This window comes from Ovis aries, chromosome 10 (assembly GCF_016772045.2).
Source record: "Ovis aries strain OAR_USU_Benz2616 breed Rambouillet chromosome 10, ARS-UI_Ramb_v3.0, whole genome shotgun sequence".
Classification (NCBI taxonomy): Eukaryota; Metazoa; Chordata; class Mammalia; order Artiodactyla; family Bovidae; genus Ovis; species Ovis aries.
Window position 1 is genome coordinate 21016413 of NC_056063.1, and position 26904 is coordinate 21043316.

General features: G+C 46.8%; 1 protein-coding gene and 1 pseudogene across 1 annotated transcript in view; both read left to right on the forward strand.

Annotated features, from left to right (window-relative positions):
* The window catches only part of LOC101119651 (large ribosomal subunit protein uL30-like), a 19075-nt pseudogene extending 11213 nt beyond the window's left edge, over positions 1 to 7862 (forward strand).
* FAM124A (family with sequence similarity 124 member A) overlaps positions 1 to 19694 on the forward strand; it is a 119618-nt gene extending 99924 nt beyond the window's left edge. Inside the window, exon 4 of the mRNA XM_027973572.3 lies at positions 15950 to 19694. Coding sequence (XP_027829373.2) covers positions 15950 to 16753 — 804 coding nt within the window. The 3' untranslated portion in view covers positions 16754 to 19694. The remainder of the gene's footprint in view (positions 1 to 15949) is intronic.
* The last annotated feature ends 7210 nt before the right edge of the window (positions 19695 to 26904 follow it).

The window sequence follows — 26904 nt, forward strand, 5'->3', positions numbered from 1 at the left end:
GAAGTGAAGTGAAGTCGCTCAGTCATGTCTGACTCTTTGCGACCCCATGGACTGTAGCCTACTGGGCTTCTCCATCCATGGGATTTTCCAGGCAAGAATACTGGAGTGGGTTGCCATTTCCTTCTCAGGGTCCCCAAATCTGAAGTCCATAAATGAATTGATCTATAAGCGTGGTTATGGCAAAATCAACAGGAAGCAAATTGCCCTGAAAGATAGCACATTGATTGCTCGATCTCTTGGGAAATATGACATCATCTGCATGGAGGATCTGATTCATGAGATCTATACTGTTGGAAAACTTTTCAAAGAAGCAAACAACTTCCTGTGGCCCTTTAAATTGTCTTCTCCACAAGGTGGAATGAAGAAAAAGACCATCCATTTTGTAGAAGGTGGAGATGCTGGCAACAGGGAAGACCAGACCAGCAGGCTTATTAGAAGGATGAACTAGGGTATCTACCAGGATCATTTTTGTAATATGGTCAGTTAATAAACAATTGGGGGAAAAAAGAAGTTATGGTACACACATACAATGGAATATTACTCAGCTGTAAGAAAAAAATGACATAATTCCATGTGGAGCATAATACTAAATGAAGTCAGAGAAAGACAAATATCGTATGATACCACTGACATATGGAATCTAAAAAACAAAAAGATACAAATGAAACTATTTATAATACAGAAACAGACACACAGACTTGGAAAGCAGCCTCATGATTGCGGGGGAGGGGGCGTGGGGGGGTCAGTAGGAGGACGTTGGAAGGAAAAATAAAATAGGAGTTTGGGATTAACATATACACACTACTATATATTAATATAAAATAGATAACCAGCAAGAACCTGTTGAATAGTACAGGGAACTCTACTTAATATTCTGTAATAACCTATGTGGGAACAGAATCTGAAAAAGAATGAATATATGTATAACTGAATCACTTTGCTGTACACCTTAAACTAACACAACATTGTAAATCAACTCTACTTCAGTATAAAATAAAAATTAAAGAAAAAAGAAAAACAAAAGAGGAAACTATAATACATTGATGAAGGAAATTAAAGACACAAATGAGTGGAAAGATATCGCATACTCAGTTTTTCCAGTAGTCATGTATGGATGTGAGAGTTGGACTGTGAAGAAAGCTGAGCACCGAAGAATTGATGCTTTTGAACTGTGGTGTTGGAGAAGACTCTTAAGAGTCCCTTGGACTGCAAGGAGATCCAACCAGTCCATTCTGAAGGAGATCAGTCCTGGGTGTTCTTTGGAAGGAGTAATGCTAAAGCTGAAACTCCAGTACTTTGGCCACCTCATGCGAAGAGTTGACTCATTGGAAAAGACTCTGATGCTGGGAGGGATTGGGGGCAGGAGTTGAAGGGGATGACCAAGGATGAGATGGCTGGATGGCATCACTGACTCAATGGACGTGAGTCTGAGTGAACTCCGGGAGTTGGTGATGGACAGGGAGGCCTGGCGTGCTGCGATTCATGGGGTCACAAAGAGTCGGACACGACTGAGTGACTGAACTGAACTAAACTGGAAGAATCAATATTTTTTTAAAAAAAAGTCCATACTACCCAAAGTAATCCTCAGAATCAATGTAATCCTATCAAAATCTCAATGGTGTTTTTCACAGAAATAGAATAAACAATCCTAAAATTTGTATGGCACCATGAAAGACCTCGAATAGCCAAGGCAATCTTGATAAATAAGAACAAAGCTGGAGACATCATGCCTCCTGATTTCAAACTATCACTACAAAACTACGCAAATCAAAACAGTATGATATTGGCATAAAAACAGACATATTGATCATTGGAGTAGCATAGCAATCCCAGAAATAAACCCATGCACATATGGTCAATTAATTCATGACAAAGGACCCAATAATGTACAATGGGGAAAGGACAGTCTCTTCAATAAAAGATTCTGGGAAAAATTGGACAGCCACTTGCAAAATAATTTAACTGAACTGTCTTCCACCATACACAAAAATGAACTCAAAATGGATAAAAGAATTGAACCTAAGACCTGAAACCACAAAACTCCTAGAAGTAAACGTAGGCAGTAAGCTCCTTCAGAGTGATCTTGGTGATGACAATTTGCATTTGACACCAAAATGAAAGGCAACAAAAGCAAAAAATTAACAAATGGGGCTACATCAAGCTAAAAATCTTCTGTACAGCAAAGGAACCATCAACAAAATGAAAAGGTCACTTTCCAAATGGAAGAAAATATTTGCAAATCATATATCTCATAAGGAGTTAATATCTTTAAAAAAACTCTAAAGAATTCATGCAACTCAATAGTAAAAAAGCAAACAGTTCAATTAAACATTGGGCTGAAAGTCCGAAAGATGTTTTTCCATGGAATACATACAGATGGCCAAACAAGTATGAAAGGATGTTCGACATCACCAATAATCAGGGAAATGCAAGTCTAAACCAGAAAGTGAGACCGCCTCCTAACTATTAGTATGGCTGTTGGCAAACACAGGAAATACTAAGTGGAGGGGAGGGAACTCTCGTGCACTCTGTGTGTGCTGTGCGGTCGCTCAGTCGCGTCCGACTCTTTGCGACCCCATGGACTGCAGCCCGCCAGGCTCCTCTGTCTATGGGATTCTCCAGGCAAGAATACTGGAGTGGGTTGCCATGCCCTCCTCCAGGGGATCTTCCCCACCCAGGAACTGAATCCAGGTCTCCCGCATTGTAGGTGGATTCTTTACCATCTGAGCCACCAGGGAAGCCCGTGCGCTGTTGGTGGGAATGTAAATTGGTGTGGTCACTATGGAAAATGGCATGGAGGATCCTCAGAAAATACAAACAGAACTCCCATACAATCCAGCAGTTTTAATTCTGTGTGTTTATCTGAATGGAAGGAAAACACTAACGTGAAAAAATATTTGGGGACTTTCCTGAGCACACACGCACTGCCCTTCTAATGGTTAAGACTTCACCTACCAATGCAGATGGTGATCCCTGGGTCAAGAAGATACTCTGGGTCAAGAAGATACTCTGAAATAGGAAATGGCAACCCACTGCAGGATTCTTACCTGGAAAATTCCATGGACAGAAGAACCCGGGGGGCTACAGTCCATGGGGTCTCAAAGAGTCAGATATGGCTGAGCACATGCACACACAGGTTGAAAAAAGCATTATTTACAATAGTCTACCCATGGAAGCAACCTACCTGTCCATCAGTGGATGAATGGAGAAAATGTGCTGTGTGTATCTATCAGTTCAGTTCAATCGCTCAGTCTTCTACAACTGTGTGTGACCCCATGGACTGCAGCACACCAGGCCTCCCTGTCCATCCCCAACTCCCAGAGTTTACTCAGACTCATGTCCATTGAGTCAGTGATGTCATTCAGCCATCTCATCCTCTGTCGTCCCCTTCTCCTTCCACCTTCAATCTTTCCCAGCAACAGGGTCTTTTCCAATGAGTCAGTTCTTTGCATCAGGTGGTCAAAGTTTTGGAGTTTCAGCTTCAACATCAGTCCTTCCAATGAACACCCAGGACTGATCTCCTTTAGCATGAACTGGTTGGATCTCCTTGCAGTCCAAGGGACTCTCAAGAGTCTTCTCCAACACCACAGTTCAAAAGCATCAATTCTTCAGTGCTCAGCTTTCTTTGTAGTCCAACTCTCACATCCATACATGACCACTGGAAAAACCATAGCCTTGACTAGATGGACGTTTGTTGACAAAGTAATGTCTCTGCTTTTTAATATGCTGTCTAGGTTGGTCATAACTTTCCTTCCAAGGAGTAAGCGTCTTTTAATTTCATGGCTGCAATCACCGTCTGCAGTGATTCTGGAGCCCCCAAAAATAAAGTCTGCCACTATTTCTCCATCTATTTGCCATGAAGTGACGGGACCAGATGCCATGATCTTTGTTTTCTAAATGTTTAGCTTTAAGCCAACTTTTTCACTATCCTCTTTCACTTTCATCAAGAGGTTCTTTAGTTCTTCTTCACTTTCTGCCATAAGGGTGGTATCATCTGCATATCTGAGGTTATTGATATTTCTCCCGGCAATCTTGATTCCAGCTTGTGCTTCTTCCAGCCCAGCGTTTCTCATGATATACTCTGCATATAAGTTACATAAGCAGGATGACAATATACAGCCTTGACGTACTCCTTTTCCTATCTGGAACCAGTCTGTTGTTCCATGTCCAGTTCTAACTGTTGCTTCCTGACCTGCATACAGATTTCTCAAGAGGCAGGTCAGGTGGTCTGGTATTCCCATCTTTTAGAATTTTCCACAGTTTATTGTGATCCACACAGTTAAAGGCTTTGGCATAGTCAATAAAGCAGAAGTAGATGTTTTTCTGGAACTCTCTTGCTTTTTTTGATGATCCAGCGGATGTTAGCAATTTGATCTCTGGTTCCTCTGCCTTTTCTAAATCCAGCTTGAACATCTGGAAGTTCACGGTTCACGTATTGCTGAAGCCTGGCTTAGAGAATTTTGAGCATTACTTTACTAGCGTGTGAGATGAGTGCAATTGTGTGGTAGTTTGAGCATTCTTTGGCATTGCCTTTCTTAGGGTTTAGAATGAAAACTGACCTTTTCCAGTCGTGTGGCCACTGCTGAGTTTTCCAAATTTGCTGGCATATTGAGTGCAGCACTTTCACAGCATCATCTTTAAGGATTTGAAATAGCTCAACTGGAATTCCATCACCTCCACTAGCTTTGTTCCTAGTGATGCTTCCTAAGGCCCACTTGACTTCACATTCCAGGATGTCTGGCTCTAGGTGAGTGATCACACCATCGTGATTATCTGGGTCATGAAGATCTTTTCTGTACAGTTCTTCAGTGTATTCTTGCCACCTCTTCTTAATATCTTCTGCTTCTGTTCAGTCGTTACTATTTCTGCCCTTTATTGAGTCCATCTTTGCATGAAATGTTCCCTTGTTATCTCTAATTTTCTTGAAGAGATCTCTAGTCTTTCCCATTCTGTTGTTTTCCTCTATTTCTTTGCACTGATCACTGAGGAAAGCTTTCTTATCTCTCCTTGCTATTCTTTGGAACTCTGCATTCAGATGCTTATATCTTTCCTTTTCTCCTTTGCTTTTCACTTCTCTTCTTTTCACAGCTATTTGTAAGGCCTCCTCAGAGAGCCATTTTACTTTTTTGCATTTCTTTTCCATGGGGATGGTCTTGATCCCTGTCTCCTGTACAATGTTATGAACCTCCATCCATAGTACATCAGACACTCTATCAGATCTAGTCCCTTAAATCTATTTCTCACTTCAAATCATTAGGGATTTGATTTAGGTCATACCTGAATTGTCTAGTGGTTTTCCCTACTTTCTTCAATTTAAGTCTGAATTTGGCTTCACACATACAGAGCATTATTCAGTCATAAAAAAATGAATAAAATCCTGTTTATTTGTGACAATATGCTGTACCTTGAGGGCATTAAGCAAAATAAATCAGAGAAAGACAAAATACCACATGATCTCACTTATATGTGGAATTAAAAAAAAAAAACCTAACTCATAAATACAGATTGGTGGTTGTTACAAGAACGTGATCAAAAGGTACAGACTTCCAATTATAGAATTAATAAGTCTGGTGATGTCATGTACAGCTTGGTAACTAGTTAACAATACTGTATTGTATATTGAAAGTTGCTAGGAGAGTAGATTTAAAATTATCATTACGAGAAGAAAACATAAATGTGTGTGGTAGTGCATTAACTAGACTTATCGTGATCATTTCACAACATACACAAATAATGGAACAATATGTTGTACACCTGAGACTAATATAATGTTATATGTCAATTATATTTCAATAAAAATTTTAATCAAATTTAAAATAATTTTTAAAGACAACATAGCCTTTTCCAGGAATAGTACTCTTGGTGGATATATGAAAACTACCCAGAGGACAGTGAAAGGAGACGCAAAATATCATGTTTTTATTTAGAACCAAAATCCGATTTCTCATGTGAACCCACTGCCCAGTGTTTTTGAGACTGCCCCTAACTTTTATGAGTCCCTAGGTTAAAAGGTCTTTGGCTCATTACATAACAGACAGTGCCACACTGGTTGTGTTCCTGGCAAGGACAGAACAAGAGGAAATGACCTTTCTCAGAACGAGGATGTTTGAGGATGAGAGAGAATTTCCTGACTGTGATGGATCCATGAGACACCACCCAGGCTTACTGGGTCAGGGGCAGAATCTCCCTTCCTAGGGATTCTGTCCATGGGTCTGCTGACACAAGATCCCTTGAAGAAGACCTCTTTACACTTCTTGCATTGCAAACTGCCCAGGTTCCATGCAAAGTTCATGGGTCACTTACTGCATGTCAGCTTTTTGGTGATTTCAGGGACACAAGAGATCTCCCTGGCTGGTTGCCTTAGGCAGTCATTGATGTAATGCTGAGTACCTTAGAGAAAGTTCCATAAATAGCAGAGAGGGAAATACTGGGTCCCAGTGAGTCAGCAAGCCTGCACTGCCTCATAGAGAAGCAGAGGAAGCTGTTCTGCAGGCACCATGCTGCAGTCACTTGGAGACTCCAGAGGGCAACCCTCAGAGCCGAAAGCAGGGGGCTGGGGAGTGCAGGGGAGTGGGGAGGCTTCCCTGGACAGAAGGCACAGGGTTTCGTTTCACCTTGAAAAAGTCCACTGAGAGAAACAGAGAATAGACTTATGGACATGCAGAGAGGGGAGGAGAGGGTGAGATGTATGAAAAGAGTAACATGGAAATTTACATGGGACCTAATTAAAAGCTTTTGCACAGCAAAGGAAACTATAAGCAAGGTGAAAAGACAGCCTTCAGAATGGGAGAAAATAATAGCAAATGAAACAACTGACAAAGAATTAATCTCAAAAATGTACAAGCAACTCCTGCAGCTCAATTCCAGAAAAATAAACGACCCAATCAAAAAATGGGCCAAAGAACTAAACAGACATTTCTCCAAAGAAGATATACAGATGGCTAACAAACACATGAAAGATGCTCAACATCACTCATTATCAGAGAAATGCAAATCAAAACCGCAATGAGGTACCATTTCATGCCAGTCAGAATGGCTGTGATTCAAAAGTCTACAAGCAATAAATGCTGGAGAGGATGCGGAGAAAAGGGAACCCTCTTACACTGTTGGTGGGAATGCAAACTAGTTCAGCCACTATGGCGAACAGTGTGGAGATTCCTTAAAAAACTGCAAATAGAACTGCCATATGACCCAGCAATCCTACTGCTAGGCATACACACTGAGGAAACCAGAATTGAAAGAGACATGTGTACCCCAATGTTCATCACAGCACTGTTTATAATAGCCAGGACATGGAAGCAACCTAGATGTCCATGAGCAGATGAATGGATAAGAAAACTATGGTACATATACACAATGGAATATTACTCAGCTATTAAAAAGAGTACATTTGAATCAGTTCTAATGAGTTGGATGAAACTGGAGCCGATTATACAGAGTGAAGTAAGCCAGAAAGAAAAAGACCAATACAATATACTAACACATATATATGGAATTTAGAATGATGGTAACAATAACCCTGTATGCGAGACAGCAAAAGAGACACAGATGTATAGAACAGTCTTTTGGACTCTGTGGGAGAGGGCGAGGGTGGGATAGTTTGGGAGAATGGCATTGAAACATGTATAATATATGTGAAATGGATCACCAGTCCAGGTTTGATGCATGATACAGTGTGCCTTGGGGCTGGTGCAGTGGGATGATACTGAGGGATGGGATGGGGAGGGAGGTGGGAGGGGGTTCAGGATGGGGAACACGTATACACCCGTGGCAGATTCATGTCAATGTATGACAAAACCAATACAATGCTGTAAAGTAATTACCCTCCAAAAAAAATAATAATAAATTACAAAAAAACAAAACTTATATCACCATATGTAAAATAGATGGCTCAGGAAACTCAAACAGGGGCTCTGTATCAACCTAGACGGGTGTGATCGGGCGAGATGGGAGGGAGGTTCAAAAGGGAGGGGATATATGTATACCCCTGATTCATGTTGAGGTTTGACAGAAAACAACAAAATTCTGTAAAGCAATTATCCTTCAATAAAAAAGTAAGTTAAAATAAAAAGAAAGAAAAGTCCACTGGGGAAGAGCTTCATGAGGCATCTGTGACGCTTCATTCTCAGCTTCTAGTGCTTCTGGTCGAGTCAGACAGGCAGACAAGAGTGACCGGAAGGAGAGTCCTCACCAGGGGAAGGACACAGAATGAAGGGCATCCTTTGCACAAGTGAGTTGTCATTAGACAGACAAGACCCTGCTTTTAGAAGCTGCCTTCTCTGCCCCCAGGTGGAGCTGGAGGAAACCACCATATCTCCTGGACCCACCCAGGGGGAGGAAGCCCCGCAGCTCTCCACCCCAGGGTCCTGCAGCCCACCAGCCAGCGCTGTGCCAACTGGAATCCCACCCACCCAGCAGGCACCCCTCCAGTGGAAAATACTGGATGCCACCTCTCCTTAAAGCAGAAATCAGGGTTGATCTGGATTCCAACCTTCATGATACAGGGAAAATAAGAGCACAGACAGGTTTCCGTTAAATAAGCACAGTGACGACAACCTCTGCAAAACCCACCGAGCTTTCATCCTCTGCCAGCTGTTCCTGATTTAAAGTCAAACTTAATCCCACTCTGTCTGTAATAGTGGAGAGTTCAGATGTCCCCAGGCAGTTCCCCACACAGGAGTCTTGGCCTTTTGCTTCTCATGGAGCAATGTTCGCAGAGGCTTCCTTTTTCAGGCAAATTTAGATTGCAGACAGCCTCACCCAGAGCATGCCCCTTGAATAAGACTCTGAAGATGCAAGTTACAGGGTAGTACGTACTTATTAGAGGAATCAGCCCTTGGGGAAAATAAGATAGATGTCTTTTTTTTTTTTAATAAATAAGTAACCTTACTTTTACTTTTTAAAAAAAAATTTGGCCTCACCACGCAGCATGTGGGAACCTTAGTTCTCCAACCAGGGATCGAACCCATTGTCTCCTGCATTGGAGACAGCCAGGAAAACCCCTCAGCATCTTAATTAATAAACACTGCCTCTCCATTGAAAGCAGCCTCCATTATTTGAGGACTTTCTTGTCCAAAGAATCTCACAACTTACTTTCACTCTGAGTTAGCCAAACTCAAATGATTGAGAAAATCAGTTTCTCTCTTCAACAGCTACCCAGCTGTGACACCTCTCAGGCACACATGGGCCTTCTGGGGCCATTCCTTACCCGCTCCCCAAGCTGCGACTCTTCACTCACGCTTAAGCTCCTGTTACGTACTTCAGCTCCTGTTACCTCACTCATACTTAAGCTCCTGTCGGATACTTGGGTAGGGCGTGTGCTGAGCAAGCTCTCCTGCGTGAGGCACAGAGCTTTGCAGAGAAGATGATCACTAACCAGAGCAGCACAGCAAAGTCAGATTGGCTGAGTTAGGGGTCCCGGGGATGCTGAGCACAGAGCAGCCAGCCCTGGGGAGTGGATCACATTCCCAGGAGGAACCAGCTCGGCTCAGCACCTTCCTCACCAAATTCAGCAAGGTCCCCATGCACATAAAATGCTCATAGAGGGCGTCCCCAGTGGCTCAGTGGTAAAGAATCCACCTGCCAGTGCAGGGGCCATGGGTTTGATTCCTGATTTGGGAAGACCCCACATGCCGTGCAGCAGCTAAGCCCACGTGCCGCAACTATTGCGCCTGTGCTCTAGAGCCCGAGGGCCACACTGCTGAGCCCCTGTGCGCTCTACAGACCGTGCTCTGCGAGAGAAGCCACCACGATGAGAAGCCCGCTCACCCCAACTAGACGCACAGCCCCCCGCTCACCACAACTAGAGAAAAGCCCACGCAGCAATGAGGACCCAGCATGGCCCCCCCCCAAAAAAACGCACATAGAACGGTCTAGGGGAGTGTGATCTTTAGGAGAACCATACCTTACAACCTGGACTAAAGCTTTTTGCATTGTATTCTTTAAAAATCTGTAATTTAGGCCATCAGAAATCTCTACACTGCTGCACTTGATTTTCAGCTCCCTAGGCCACCCTCAGCAGAACAGCTTGAGAATTTCAATATGCTGTACAGAGCCTGATGGGCGGGAAGAGAACCAGCAGGTCATGGGTTCAAACACACACATACACCCCAACACACGCACAGAATTAGAGACTGAGGATGAAAAGGATCAGTAATCCTCCCAGATTTCAGACAATACTACAAAGCTACAATAATCAAAATACCGCAGGACTGGCACAAAAACAGACGTATAGATCAATGGAATAGAATAGAGAGCCCAGATTAAACCCACACACCTAGAGTCAATCAATCTTCAACACAGGAGGCAAGAATATACAATGGAGGAAAGTGGTACTGGGAAAGCTAGACAGGTGCTTGTAAACCAGTGAAGTTTGGAGAATCACTCACACCATACAAAAAAAAAACTCAAAATGGCTTAAAGTGAAAGTCACTCAGTCATGTCCGACTTTTTGCAACCCCATGGACTGTACAGTCCATGGAATTCTCCGGGCCAGAATACTGGAGTGGGTAGCCTTTCCTTTCTCCAGGGGATCTTCCCAACCCAGGGATTGAACCCCGGTCTCCTGCATTGCAGGCAGATTCTTTACCAGCTGAGCCACGAGGGAAGCCCAAGAATACTGGAGTGGGTGGTCTACCCCTTCTCCAGTGGATCTTCGCGACCCAGGAATTAAACTGGGGTCTCCTGCATTGCAGGCAGATTCTTTACCAACTGAGCTATCAGGGAAACCCCAAAATGGCTTAAAGACTTATTAATAAATATAAGACATGACACCATAAAACTCCTAGAAGAGAACATAGGCAAAACATTCTCTGACATAAATCAAAGTAGTATTTTCTTAGGTCAGTCTCCCAAGGCAGAAGAAATAAAAATAAACAGGACCTAATCAAACTTACAAGCTTTTGCACAGCAAAGGAAAACTGTAAACAAAACAAAAACACAGCCTATAGAATGGGAGAAAATATTGGCAAACAATGTGACCGACAAGTGCTTAATTTCCAAAATATACAGACAGCTCATACAGTTCAATATAGAAAAATAAAAAACAATCAAAGCCTTCCCTGGTGGCTCCGTGGTAAAGAATCTGCCTGCCAATGCAGGAGACACAAGTTCAGTCTCTGATCCAGGAAGATCCCACATGCCACGGCGCAACTAAACCCATGTGCCACAATTACTGAGCCTGTGTCCTAGAGCCCAGGAGCCCCAACTACAGAAGCCCGTGTGCCTGAGAGCCCGTGATCCACAGGAGAAGCCACCCCAGTGAAAAAAACTTGGGCCCTGCAATTAGAGAGTAGCCCCCAGTCTCCGCAACTAGAGAAAAAAACCCCACGCAGCAAGACGCAGCACAGCCAAAAATAAATACAATTATTTACAAAACGAATCAGAAATGGGCAAAAGATGTACATAGACATTTCTCCAAAGACAACATACAGATGGCCAAAAAGCACATGAAAAGATGCTCAACATTGCTAGTTATTAGAGAAATGCAAGTCAAAACTACAGTGAGCTATCACCTCACACCAGTCAGAACAGCCGTCATCAAATAATAAATGCTCAAGAGGGCATGGAGGAAAAGGAATGCTCCTACAATGTTGGTGGGAGTGTAAGTTGGTACAGCCACTATGGAAAACATTATGGAGGTTCCTAAAAAAAAAAAAAATCAACTTACCTATGACCCCTCGATCTTACTCCTGGGCAATCATATCAGGAAAAGATGAAGACTCTAATTCAAAAAGATACATTCATCCCAGTGTGCACTCTGCACTATAGCCAAGTCATGGAAGCAGTGTAAATGTCCATCAATAGATGAATGGATAAAGAAGATTTGGTACATATATACCATGGAGTATCACTCAGTCACACGAATGAAATAACGCCATTTGCAGCAACACGTATCGGCCTAGAGATTATTATACTAAATGAAGTAAGTCTGTTGTATGATATCACTTATATGTGGAATCTAAAATATGATACAAATGAACTTATTTATAAAACAGAAACAGACCCCTTGACATAGAAAACAAATTTACCGTTATCAAAGGGGAAGGCACGAGGGAGGGACAAATTAGGAGTCTGGGATTAGCAGATGCACCCTACCATCTATAAAATAACAAAAAAGTGTCAGTCACTCAGTCGTGTCCGACTCTTTGTGACCCATGGACTGTAGCCCACCAGATCCTCTGTCCACGGAATTCTCCAGGCAAGAATACTGGAGTGGGTTGCCATTTCCTTCTCCAGGGGATCCTCCCGATCCAGGGATCAAACCTGGGTCTCCTGCATTGCAGGCAGATTCTTTGCCATCTGAGCCATCAGGGAAGCCCCATAAAATAACAAAGGTTTACTATATAGCATGGTGAATTATATTCAATTGTCTTACAATAACAAAAATGGAAAAGAATCTGAAAAGGATATATATATATATATGCATCCCGTGGCAAGGCTCCTCTCAGTTCTCAGGGCTCACCTCTGCTTCAATGAGCCAGCCTCCATGCAGGCTGCTTCTGTGCCTATGTGCTCTTCCATGCCTTGCCCGCTGCCTTCCAGTTGGCAGATCCCTCCTCCACTTTCCAAGGTTTTGTCCAAACCTGACTTCTTAAGGCAAGCTTTTCCTACCCTCTCCCCATGCTGCCTCACCCCTCTATAAAATCAACCCCCCTCCTCCTTTTCATTCCAATAGAGCTCACATATTGCCAGTCTATCATCATGAGAAATGCTGGGCTGGATGAAGCACAGTCTAGAATCAAGATTGCTGGGAGAAATGTCAGTAACCTCAGATACACAGATGACACCACCCTTATGGCTAAAAGCAAAGAAGAACTAAAGAGCCTCTTGATGAAAGTGAAAGAGGAGAGTGAAAAAGTTGGCTTAAAACTCAGCATTCAGAAAACTAAGATCATGGCATCCAGTCCCATCACTTCATGGCAAATAGACGGGGAAACAGTGGAAACAGTGAAAGACTTTATTTTTTTGAGCTCTGAAATCACTGCAGATGGTGACTGCAGCCATGAAATTAAAAGACGCTTGCTCCCTGGAAGAAAAGCTATGACCAACCTAGACAGCATATTAAAAAGCAGAGCCATCACTTTACCAACAAAGGTCCATCTAGTCAAAGCTATGGTTTTTCCAGTGGTCATGTATGGATGTGAGAGTTGGACTGTAAAGAAAGCTGAGCGCCAAAGAATTGATGCTTTTGAACTGTGGTGTTGGAGAAGACTCTTGAGAGTCTCTTGGACTTCAAGGAGATCCAACCAGTCCATCCTAAAGGAAATCAGTCCTGAATATTCATTGGAAGGACTGATGCTGAAGCTGAAACTCCAATACATTGGCCACCTGATGTGAAGAACTGACTCATCTGAAAAGACCCTGATGCTGGGAAAGATTGAAGGCAGGAGGAGAAGGGGACAATAGAGGATGAGATGGTTGGATGGCATCACCGACTCAAAGGACATAAGTTTGAGTAAACTCCAGGAGTTGGTGATGGACAGGGAGGCCTGGCATGCTGCAGTCCATGGTGTTGCAAAGAGTTGGACACAACTGAGCGACTGAACTGAACTTATCATCGTGGCTTACTTCAATACATTTGAATGTTGTGTTGTTAGTTGTGGGCATTCAATATCTTGTCTTATTCAAAATTATCTCTGCCTAGTTCTCCAGACCTTTTCCACATCATAGAAAATAATAATATTTACATGGCAAGAGGCTGCCACTAAAAGAGACCCATATGTCAGCACACTTTTAATAACCCAGTCAAAGCTTAAGCAGTCCAGATTAAAAGCTCTGCAGGAAAGACCCTCATTTAATATTGACTGAAAACAAAAATGAGTCAATAAGTCTGTTTATAGGATTAAGAAATATCTGAAGTTAAGCAAAGACCTTAGGAATGAAAGGAATGATCCTATGGTTGGGGGGTGGACATAATCAAGAGTGAATATGACCCCAGCAAAAGGATAAGATTGTGGATTTCTTACCCAGGTGGTCAGGGCCTCCTTGACCACTACTAGACTCCAGCTCCAAGCTGACCCACAGCACTGCCTTCCTCGCACCTAGTCTCTAATCATTCAAACTGCTGGCTTCCGGCTCCTCACAACTCCCTCGCTTACCTGCCAAGTGTCAGCCTCTGTCTTGGCCTCCCTCTCCCACCCAGCCTCCTCTCTACCTGTGCCTCCCGCTAGCAGCACAGCTGCCCATCTCTACGCCCGCCTCCACGGACACTCCTCTGCTCCACGGACAGGCAAGGCCTCTCCCCTCTCCATCCTGGCACTGTGCCTGTCATCACAGGCTCCTGTCTGAGTTCTTTTTGTCTCCTGTCCTTTCAATGAAATGTACTTCTTGTGGTTGAAAACAGTCCTTCACATTGTAGTTTCCCCTCCTTTACCTGTAACAGGCACAAGTAAGTGTACAGGACGTTGAACTAAACTTCCCAAGTAGTTGTGGGAAGACCAGGTTCCCGTGTAACAGGGAGACGGGGATGTGTGCTGTTCAAGGTAGGGCCAGGGTCTCGTAGTCTTGCAGAGAGCCAGGAAATATCCCTTGGAGTAAACTGCACTCGTGTATTTTAAAAAAATTCTTTCCTTATTTGGAAATTCATAAATGAAAGTTATTGAGGGCAGAAGGAGAGGCGGGTGACAGAGGATGAGATGGTTGGATGGCATCACTGACTCAACGGACATGAGTTTGAGCAAGCTCCGGGAGATGGTTAAGGACAGGGGAGCCTGACATGCTGCAGTCCATGGGGTCACAAAGTCAGACACGGAAGAGCGACTGAACAGTAAATGAAAAGATCCTGTACTAAACAGAACCAGAATCACTGTCCCCACATCCATTATTTAACTGAAATTTTGCATAGGAAGTTTGGCCGGAGGCCTGGGGAGCAGACGAGGGGGAAAACCTGAGCGCAGCAGCCCCAGGTGGGAACATTCATTAGAAGAAAGGTTCCCAATTAATTCTGTGCAACAGAAGCTCCCGCAGAGCTGCAGGGAAGGTGGGGGAGAGAACAGGAGGTCAGGGCTGAGCTGCTGAAGGAAGAAACTGTCTGAGCCCTGGGGACTTGCCCTTGCACCTGTGGGGCATCCACGTCAGTAGTTAGCTGCCCCTTCCCCTTACAGTTTCTGAAAGGGGACACAGAGGAGTCAGTGGTTCCTAAAGCAAGTCAATACATGCTGATTTCCTGATTGCCCCTCACTCACCAAAGGTTTACCGCCCTGAACCAAGGGCCGCCCCTGGGATGTGTCCCCATGGCCACACGCGCACTAGGCTCAAGCCCCATCCTGACATTTCCACCCTGTCGTCGGTTGGGAGCACGTCCAAACGCTGGGGCTTCGGCCAGAGGGAAGCAGACCCTTCGAACATCCTTTGTACACTAAATGGTAATCCCTGTGTCCTCTGTCCAGCTCAGCCAGGCCTCAGGCCTGTGGCTAATCCACGGAGCATCCTTGCATGTGCGCCAGAAGAGGCCCTATTCCTGGTCGTGACAAGGGCCTGCCTCTCCTCCTGGGTTTGGGGACGTCTGCTCAGACTGAGAAGTCCGATCTGCCTTCCCCCAAACTCTGAAATCTCTCTCTCCACTTTAGAATTTGGAGAATGAAATTTATGTATGTATGTGTGTGTGTCCGACTCTTTGCGACCCCGCTGACTGGGTCCCCACCGGGCTCCTCTGTCCATGGGATTCTCCAGGCAAGAATACTAGAGTGGGTTGCCATTTCCTCCTCCAGGGGATCTTCCCCACGCAGGGATCGAACTCCTGTCTCTTACTGTCTCCTGCATTGGCAGACGCGTTCTTTACCACCAGGGCGCCTGGGAAGCCCCAGTGACATTTCTGGCCGTGCTTTATTGCCAAGACAGTTCTGGAAGTTTCCAATCATCAGAAAGTGTGTTTCATGTTCTGTTTAGCAATGAGACCCCATTGCCCCCAGCCCGGCACTGATAACGATGTCCCCTCTTGCCCCTGCAGGCACAGAAGGGGCACAAGAAGCGCCCTAAACCCGGCAGGGCTCACCAGGCCTCAGAGCAGAAACCGGCCTCCACGTCTTCCCCGCGCGCCACCGCGCAGAGCTGGACCCCAGGCCGCCGCCCTCAGCCGCCACTGGACGCGTCACACCCGGGGCTCGGCCAGGCAGGTCCATCTACCAGGCACCCGCAGGAATTTGCCAGACGAGCCACCAGCCCTCCCAGCCTCCCCTGGTCTTTCCAGCGAAGCAAGTCCTTGTTTTGTCTGCCCACCGGAGACCCCTTCCCTGCCTCTGCGGCGGAAGCGCAGCCGTCTGCAAGCATAGGCATCCGGAGGCAGAGGGCCCCGGAGCGGGGGCAGGGCCACCTCCTCTCCATCGACGACCTGGAGGGGGCCCAGGAGACGGACGTGGACACGGGGCTGCGGCTGTCCTCCTCCGACCTGTCTGTGGTCTCTGCCTACTCGGCACCCAGCAGGTTCTGCAGCCCCGAGGAAGCGCCGCGCCCCCCGGAACGAGGCAGCAGCCTCTGGTCAGAGCGCAGGGGCTTCAGAGAAGGACCCCTGCCCACTGGGGGCAGCGAGACCGCGGGGGCCTCCTGGGCCACCCTCCCTCTCTTCAAAGGGACTTCAGGCTCCTCGGCCACAGCCGTCACCACTCCCCCAGCTTCGGACACCTCCTCACTCACAGAGTCACCCCCGGAACTCCCTTCCGATGCCCCCCAGGCCCGGCAGACTGGCAGAGATGTCCCAGCACCCTCAGTGCCGGCCGGATGCGGGGACAATGACCCGGAGGAATTCTACATCTGAGCACGCTCTACTCCTGCCTTTCCGAGCCACAGGCTCAGCTCCCAGCGGGCCCTTCTGGGGTCTGCGTGCCATCCCTGTTCTCAGCCCCGCTTCCCCGGGTCCATTGGAAGTCTGATGATCTGTCTCATGGGTCATTAACACCCGTGCCCGGCACCCTTTCTCACTTGTGAGGTGGTGTATTTCTAGGGGCTCAATGGCATTTTAAAAGTCGATAAAGATACTGGGATTTTTATGCAAATAAATTCTCAATGAGCTTTTAGGTCATAAAATATATTTTTTAAAAACTCAATTCCATTTGGGATACGGTTTAATGCACTTATATAATTTAAATGCTTCCTATAATTATTTGAAAAGAAAACCTAGTCAGCTGGAGCTGATTGCACAATTTTTCATGACGTGAAGGAAACACAACCAAAGCCAAAATGCTGAGTGTGAGAAAGATGGCAAGCAGCTTGGAGGAGAGGTCAGTGTTCGTGATGTCCACCCCAGTGGATTCTCCGTTTCTGTTTACCCTACCAGGGAGCAGCGGCCCTGAGGATTTCCAGGAACTGATACAGTGAAAAGAGTCACCTTAGTAAAACAGCAGATATATATCAGACTGCAGTAATGCCTCGCTTCAGCACTCCTATCACTACAGTGATGCCACGCACCATCCAAAAATCAGCATTTATGCAAAAGTGGCTAATAAGCTTTATAACAGACTCTTGGTGCATTTAAAATACGATTTGAGCTCCAAGAACTAGATTTGAATGCGCTTTTCAAACACATTCACTATAACAAGTCGGAGTCTACAGAAGACCACTACCTGGATTTATTTGGACTACTGAGGAAAAATCATTCATTGGGGTTACAGGATAGTAGGATATTAGACTTAGTGGGAAGGTATTCGTAAGATGCTTCCTTTTTTTTTTTTTTTAGATGCTTCCATTTTTAAATCTACAATCTAAGGGCTGTCTAGACAGATATATGTAAATGGGCCACTTTTTATACTGCTTTCTCCAGTAAACATGCATTGTCATTTTTTCCTTTTGAAACAATTTGTAACTATTTTAACTGGCGTTTTCATTGCACTGAGTAATAAATGCTCTCCCCTGTTCTCCACGTGGGAAGCTTTACACAAGATGCTGTCCTGAACCAACACTGCCGCACGAGTGCAGAGGAGACTTAGTTAAAGCTGGAGCTCTGACCTGACCTTGGTCTTGTCTGTGGTTGCCTGCTTCTGTCGCAGCGTGAATGGTACTCAAATCTCGTGTCTCTCCCACTCCAGCAAGGGAATGTTTACAGTCCCCACCTTGGCAGTGCCAAGTGCTGGCATCAGGAGCCACACCAAGCTGTCCCTGGTTGCCGTGCACCTTTGGAGAAGAAGAGTGTGGACTTGCCGTGCTCCCGTCCCTCCCTGGTGCTCCTCGCCTGGATGACTCATGGCCCAGGTTACACCTTCCTGGAAGTGCCCACACCAGCCCAGACGGGGCTTCAGAATCCTCCTCGACACAATCCGCCCAGCAGCCCCCACTAGTCATCACACTTGAGCCAAAGTCTTTGCCGTCCCTGTAGTGAGAACCTTCTCTCCTACCCCGAACAGCCCGGATTCTCCAGCACTGTTGTTCAGTCACTAAGTTGTGTCCAACTCTTTGTGACCCTATGGACTATAGCCCGCCAGGTTCCTCTGTCTATGGGATTCTCCAGGCAAGAATACTGGAGCAGGTTGCCATGCCCCCCTCCAGGGGATCTTCCCAACCCAGGGATCGAACCTGTGTCTTCTCTGTCTCCTGCACTGGCAGGTGGATTCTTTACCACTGAGCCACCAGGGAAGCCCTTCCAGGACTACAGATTACAATACTGTACTCTGATTTAAGTTCATAAAATTATGGTCTTTTATGATTCAACACCAGGAGTGAGCAAACTTTTTATAAAGGGCTAAATAATAAATATTTCAGGCTTTGCCAGTCATACAGTCTCTGTTGAAACTACTGAACTCTGTCATGATAGAGTGAAAGCAGCCAAGGATATGTAAATAAAGGGAAGTGGCTGAGTTCCAAGAAAATTTGTTTTACAAGAACAGGTGGAGGGTCAGATTTGGCCCGAGAGTCATAGCTGCCCAGCCCTTGTGTTCAACTGAGGTTGACTTAAGACTTGAGATCTCGGCCATGGTCAATGATGAAGAACTGAGGTCTGCATCCCTCTGCAGCTGTGATGCCCAAGACCAAGAAAACACGCTCCTGGGACCACGCTAATGACTACAGAACCACAGGGCTCAGAGAAATGCGGGGCTTCTTTCTGCAGAGATGATGCCTAGAAAGTGACTGGCTGTCTACCTGCTGCTCAGAAATGGGACTCACAGCCTGTAGCTGAGGATGCGAAGCAACATGCTAACCATTCAGGTGTTGACGTAGCCTCCAAGGACCAGGAGGCAAGCTCAGGACAGCAGAGTCACCGGGGCATCCATGAGTGGACTGAGCCAGGCAATGGCCCCTCCAGTCTTCACCCTTCAGCAGCGCCCTTAGCTCTGAGCACTCACACACGCCCACTGCGGATGCTTCGGAGCCAACTCGGATGCGATCTGCCTTTACCCCTTTTCTCACTGACCCCACCAACCCCAGCACGGTGCAGTCTACCAAACTGAGTGACAGCAAAGGATGTCAGCAAACCTCTTCCGTAACAGCAAAGGCAAGATGCCCCCATAACATGAGAAGGGGAGAGAAGCCCAGCACAGACCACGCTCAGACACTCCCCTCCCTGCAGACAGCAGGCTCTCTGGGGACGAGGAGCCCCAGAGGCACTGCTGGGGCTCAGCTCCCTTTGCTGACCCGCCTCTAGCGCTTTCCTCATCCGGGAGGGCTCCTGTTACTCCCTGGTGGATCCTGACCCTTTCAGATTATTATTGTGATAGGTGCTGGCTGGCATACAGTAGGTGCTCAATAAATTTGTTCAATTTTTAAAAGCTGCAGTCATCTCATAAATTATTTTTCTCCTGGAAAAGAAAATTCTTGACGGAGGATCTGTATTTTAGCTGTTGTTTCTTACTGTTTAACGGTTAAAATGTGTCCTTGACCTTGCATTTCTCTCCCCAACATTGCCCCAGGGGTTGTGTTAGTAAGTGCCCTGGTCTAGCTCACAGGCCATCCCTCACTTGCCCCTTTTCCAAATAAGACTCCCCAAATTACTGCCCACAGTCCCACCATGGTCTCTCACCTGTGGTGTAGTAGTGTTAGTCACTCAGTCCTGTCCGACTCTCTGCAACCCCATGGACCAGGCTCCTCTGTCCATGGAATTCTCCAGGTAAGAGTCTTCCTAACCCAGGGATTGAACCCGGGTCTCCTGCATTGCAGGCGGATTCTTTACCATCTGAGCCACCAGGAAGATCCACCTAGTATCACTACTTGGTATCTGCTTTAAAGAGCGAATGTTTCTCGGGGGTCCCTAATGGACCAAGCCCTACAGAAACCATCCTGGGTCACCCCGGTTGGGTCTCCTGTGGAGCAGGGTGGTGAGCCCCTGAAGAGACTTTTGTGATGGTGGAGGGGTTGATGTGTGGTGAACACAGTGGTGGTAGCGCTGGGGGCTGCTTGATCCCTGAGACCCAAGGACAGGGGGGCAGTCACGTGGAAGCCTGCTGAGCTGCACCGTCCAGCCCCTTCCGGGTGAGGCCAAGTGTTTACTTGTATCCGGAAGACCCTGGAGCCCATGGCTGGTCTCTTTAGCCCCTTGTCAAACAGGAGAAATCCAAGTACTTCCTGTTCCCCTACTGGGCCTTCTGTAGACGAATGAATTTTCCAATCCACCAGGTAAGAGGCACCTGAGTAGACTCATAGAATTTCTAGAAGAGATTTTAAGAGCAAATAAAAACTGTTGAGAGCTTCTCCCTCGCAAGGCCTCAGAACACTAATCAGAGCCACTTCTGGCCAGTGATCCCAAGTCCAAATTTCAGAACAGTGGGAATGGCTGGACGTCCGCCTCCCCGCGCCCCCCCACCCTCCCGACGCCCACCCTGCCCAGGGTCACATTGCTCCACGTTCCTGGTCTGGGCATAAATACTCCCCTCAATGATCTGCAGTATTCCACTCCTCTTTAGTTCTCTGGAAACACAACTGATCAGATACTATTAGACGCTTGAAGAAACAAGAAATTGACGTGAATAAAAATGGCTTCTCAAAGGAAACATCTTTTGTCACAGTTATAACACATGGATTCAAGAAGAGTCAAGAACCTGAATTTAAAGGGGTTTTTTTTTTGTTTTGTTTTGTTTTTATAGAATTACATTCTTCCAACTTCCACGGAAGGCTTTTTTACAAAATGGCTTTGAATAACTGCTCTGAGTGAATAATGGAAACAAACATTAATGGTAATTAATGTTGGCACCCTCGGATCTTTTTAAAAGTCAGTTTCTATTTCACAGGTGTGATAACTATTGTCCAGTTATGTGCCCAACATTAGCAGTATGTTCATTTCAGACGGAAGTCACCAGGCACCGGGGAAGCTGAAAAGCCCCTTCCCCATGCCCCCATAACACACCCCCTAAACTCTCCATTTGTGAGGAGGGTCCCACCTCCTGCTCTCCCGGATGGTCACTAATGGAGCCGTTCCATGGGGGACACACGGCCCCCAGTTGACCTGATCTGGTTCAGACTCGCCTCCCCTTATTTGAAACACTGATTTTGTAAGTTGAACACCTGAAAGAAGCCAACCAGGCTCCCCTAGGTTAGCTTTCTTTGCCCAGGCCCTCGAACGATACCCAGAGCATTGTGGAGAGGAGCAACTCGAAATGTGGTTAGCACAATCCAGGAAATACCCCGTTATACAGAAACACTTTTAGGCCAGATCGCCTGGCTAAGGATCGCTGCAAGAAAGCTTTGGTGCCACCTAGTGGCCGCCATGCCCAGGAGGGCCAGTGACTGCCCTTCCCTTTGCAGAAGACTCCGCCCCGATGAACACCGGAGGCGCTTCACTTCCATTTATTTTTCTGCATTTAATTATTTTATTTCCACAAGGTAGTGAAGTCACTGAAATTGCAGTGACATAAGATGATGCAAAGAGAATTAGGAAATCGGGGCTAAGGGAAAGAAGTAGAAATATGCCAACGGTAATGAAAACTGCTGCAGATGAATTTCCTAGAAGCCAAAGCAAAAAGGGAAATGTGAGCAGCTTAGTGGTTCATGTTTATTAATATAATGAGAAACTCTAGTGACACTGCCTTATGTCATTATAATTTAAGTTGCCTCAAGACTATGTCTCCACAGAAACCAAGTTTTTCTTAGCAAAGAGGTACACTATCACTTTCTCCTCACAGACTGAGAATGAACTTAAGGTTACCAGGGCAGAAGGGATGGGGAGGAGGGATAGATTGGGATCTGGGGACTGACATGTACACACTGATGTATGTAAAATGAATAACTGGGCTTCCTGGTGGTCCAGTGGTTAAAAATCCACCTTGCAATGCAAGGGATACCGGTTCGATCTCTGGTCCCAGAAGATGCCTCAGAGCAACTAAACCCGTGTGCCACAATTATTAAGCCTGTGCTCTAGAGTTTAAGTCTGTGAGTCCTGGAGTCCATGGTCTGAAACAAGAGAAGCCACTGTAATGAGAAGCCCGTGTAGCACAACCAGACAATAGCCCCTGCTCGCTGCAACTAGAGAAAACCCTCCTGCAGCAACAAAGACCTGAAACAGCCCAAAATAAATGAATATTTTAAGGAAAAAAAAAAAGGAATAACAAGGACCTAGCACAGGTGAGCTCTGGTTAATATTCTATAATAACCTAAATGGAAAAAGAATTTGAAAAAGAACAGATAACATGTATGTGCATAACTGACTCACTGCTGTACATCTGAAACGAATACAACACTGTCAATCAGCTATACGCCAATATAAAAATAAAATCACTTTCTCAGAAGGGGGTTTTCATGAGGGATTTTCTCTGCAGGGTGATGACTTTGGTCCAAGTTGGCAGCTTTCTTTGACTGAAGGATGGAGTTTACAAAGGCTGGAGGAGTGGACACAACCTCACGCTTTGGGTGAGCCTCCCTGGACATCTTCAGTCACACTGTGGGAAGAGGGCAACTTGGCCCTGGGCAGGAAGCCTGGAAGCTGGCCTCCCTTGGTCTCTTGAGACCAGATCTGTTTGGCAAATGGAGAGTCACTGGTGAGACTGACATCCTCCTGGGAGAGTGCAGGCTCTACCCGTGGTTCTAGCCTGTGTGGTAGAGAGCCCTTGTCTAGCCCCCTGCACCCTCATCCACATTCTGCCCTTCCAAAGCCACCGCCGAGTCTCTAACAGTGCTCCCTCGTGGTTAAAAGGCCTTCTAGCACTTTGAAAAGTGTGAGTTGCTGAGCCCTCTCTGACTCTTTGAGACCCCGTGGACTGTAGCCCGCCAGGCTCCTCTGTCCATGGGATTCTCCAGGCAAGAATACTGGAGTGGGTTGCCATTCCCTTCCCCAGGGGATCTTCCTGATGCAGGGACTAAAGAGTCTCCTGCATTGCAGGCAGATTGTTTACCATCTGAGTCACCTGGGAAGCCCTTTCATAAATCCCCTCAACCCACCCTCCACTGAGATTCCTGAAAAGTGATAAGAAGTCCATTCCCTGCACCTCCTTCTTCATTGATCTGAGTGGATTTACTTATTCATTCAACAAGTATTTACTATGTCCCACTGTGTGTTGAGGCTTCCCAGGTGGTGCATCGGTAAAGAATCCACCCACCAATGCAGGAGATGCAAGAGACAGTGGGTGTAATCCCTGAGTCAAGAAGATCCCCTGGAGCTGGAAATGGCAACCAACTCCAGTATTCTTGCCTGGAAAATTGCATGGACAGAGGAGCCTGGTGGGTTACAGTCCACTGGGTCGGAGAGAATTGGACACAGCTGAACACACACATGCACATTATGTGTCAGGCAGGGGACTATTTGTGCCTTTTTTTAAAAATTGGAGTGGCCAAAAAGTTGGTTCCAGTTCTTCTTTAGGAGCTTGTGAAACCCAAATGAGCTTTTGGCCAATCCAGTAATTTCTAGGAGAGATTTATTTGAAGAAATATTACAACATATAAAAGCTACATAGACAATTTCCACTCATATGCTGGTAAATTCGGTATAACAATAAAAAAAAATAAAAACCTTTTACGATCCAGGATGCACAAGGTACTGCAGAGTTTGATCACTAAGTCAAATCAGGGTACAAGCAAACGACACAGGACAGTTTTGTATCAGCCCAGGGGGCCTGGGATTGAATGGGAGAGACATAGTCTCAGCCTACTCCCATCATTACTAGTTACTCCTCCCTGTAGATTTTATCCAAGTGGTCAGACAGTAAAGAATCCGCCTACAATGCAGGAGACCTGCTCGGGTTCAATCCATGGGTCAGGAAAATTCCCTGGAGAAAGGAATGGCCCCCCCACTCCAGTATTCTTACCTGGAAAATTCCAAGGAGAGAAGCCTGGTGGGCTACAGTCCATGGGTCCGCAAAGAGTCAGACATGACTGAGTGACTAACACTTTGCTTCATAGATTTTATAATCCTCCTAAAGGATCTAATACAGTTACATATACAGAGCCTCGGGTTTTGGCATCAGGTTAACCTGGCTTCCCATTCTGACCCCGCCACTCTGACCACCCCTTCCCACTCTGACCCCATCACTTTGGGAACCCAGGGCAAAGTTAATTAACTTCTCTGAGCCTCAGTTTTATCATCTGTAAAATATGGATGATAATACCTACCCTGGAGGGTCACTATGAGAATTAAGTTACATAATTTGTGTGGAGGGCTTCCCTGGTAGCTCAGCTGATAAAGAATCTGCCTGCAATGCAGGAGACCCCAGTTTGATTCCTGGGTGGGGAAGTTCCCCTGGAGAAGGGAGAGGCTACCCACTCCAGTATTCTTGGGCTTCCTTGGTGGGTTGGATGGTAAAGAATCCACCTGCAATGCTGGAGACCTGGGTTTGATCCCTGGGTTGGGAAGATCCCCTGGAGGAGGAAATGGCAACCCACATTCTTGCCTAGAAAATCTCATGGACAGAGGAGCCTGGTGAGCTACAGTCCATGGGGTTGCAAACAGTCGGACACAACTGAGTGACTAAGCATAGCACAGTTTGTGAGGAAATCGCTGTACTGCCTGCAACACAGCAGGCATTTCGTAAAGAAAGATGCTCTTTCCCTTCCCTCGAGCTTCACAGCAGCCCCGTGCTCTGCTCAGCTGACACCCGCCTCCTTCACAGACTGCCCAGTGCCAGGAGGACAGACAGGGTTTGGTTTCAACATACTCTTTACAATCCGCGATTCCACCATCACCTCTCCACCATCTCTCTGGACAGATTCCACCAGATCGTCATCTTTCAGATCCCATCGGAAAGTCATCTTTCCATCGTCACACCCTCCATCCACCTCCCTGGCTTGTCTCTCTTCTGCATCTCAAGCCACTGCCAGTAAAACCAAACCCTGGTGCTTGTTACCACTCAGCAAGAAAGCTGTTCTTTCTCCTGGCTCCCCAGTTCTCAGCTGCCCTTCCCTAAACACCCTCTCTCCCCACAGCTCCCCACCCGATCCCCCAAGCCTACAAAACCTGTGCTCCCTTCTCTTGGCCAGTTCCCCGTCTCTACACGCCCCTCCTCCCTTGTGGGTCCCAGGCCCACCGACCCCACCCGGAGCCTAGGACTGACTGGCTCACTGTGACCCCCGCGGCATCTGCACCCCCCGCCCCCACCCTCTTGCCTCACCTGCCGGGCCCCCAAGTTGAGCTGTCCTGCGCTTTTGCTGTTTCCACTCCGAAACTGCCAGACCACAGGCAGTCCACCCACCCATGGCTACTCAGCCAACTTTCACTGCACACTTACAGGCCTCAATTGTTCCAACCTGTTCCAACCTCCTGAATGCTCCCTAAACTCTGCCTGCATGACTCCCAGACTAACCTTGGCCCAGAACCATCCATCACCCCCGCAGGCCCCCACCTGACCCCGTAAGACGGGAGTGATTCCAACGAGGTCAGCAGCAACAAGAGACTGATGCGTAGAAGAGACCTACCGCCTGCTCCTCTGCCCTCGGAAGTGGTCTGAATACTGAAACGCCACCGGGGGCAATGGAGGAAAAACGGATGTGCGGAGCAAGGAGACCACTCATCCTCTTGCCACACCAAGAGTCAGTCCCACTTCCTGCAAAACGAGCCTCCGGTGCCCAGTGCAAGTCAACCAGCCCAGGCCAGCGGCTCTGCCACTCTCCTTGGCCAGAAAGCTCGAGGCAGTCCGGGCCTGTGCTTACCCCAAGCTGGTTCTGCAGACCCACAGTGGCCTCTTGCCCCTTTGGTAGGTGTCAGAGCTCACAGCTGTGCCCGGGCTTCCGGGAGTGTCCCCAGGCACGGCTGTGCCCCACTGGGATGTCCTGAACTGCTGCTGCTGTGTAGGGGGGCACGTCCGGGTGCCTGTAACCCAACCACGTGTGACTGTGGCCCTCCCCAGGGACTCTGCCTGGTCACAGCTCCGTTCTGGGTCTAACCCAGCCTTTGCACTCAGATTAGGTAAGCACTAGACCCTACACACTCAGGCACACCCCGTCCTGTGTGTCAGGCCTGAGCTTTCAACTACCTGCTGTATAAGCCCCTCATGGGCATGTCTGGTTCCTCCATGTCCCCAAATCAACAAGATCCACGTTAAACTACTGCCACACCTTCACACGCCTGAAAGGAACAGCTCCTTTCCTCAGCTCCAGGATTCCTCAGTTCTGTGTAATGGTTTCGTCTCTCTCCTCGTCATTCATTCACATTCAAAAACCCAGAGCGAAGCGCCCAAACAGGTTAGTAGGAAGAAACGGGATTTTGGAGTCAACCTACCCAAATCTGAATGTCATCACTTACTGCCTGAGGACCCCAGGTGGCGCAAGTGGTAAAGAACTCACCTGCCAACGCAGGAGACAGAGGAGACACAGGTTCCAGCCCTGGGTCGGGGAGATCCCCTGGACGAGAGCCTGGCAACAACCCACTCCAGTATTCTTGCCTGAGAATCCCGTGGACAGAGGAGCTTGGCAGGCTACAGTCCATGGGGTCGCAAAGAGCAGAGATGACTGAAGCGACTTAGCACATTCGTTTACTGCCTGTGTGACCCAAATCAAAGGAACTTCACTTCTCGCCCTTGGTTTCCTCCTTTGCAAAGTGGCGTGAATCAGAGCTGGTCCAGG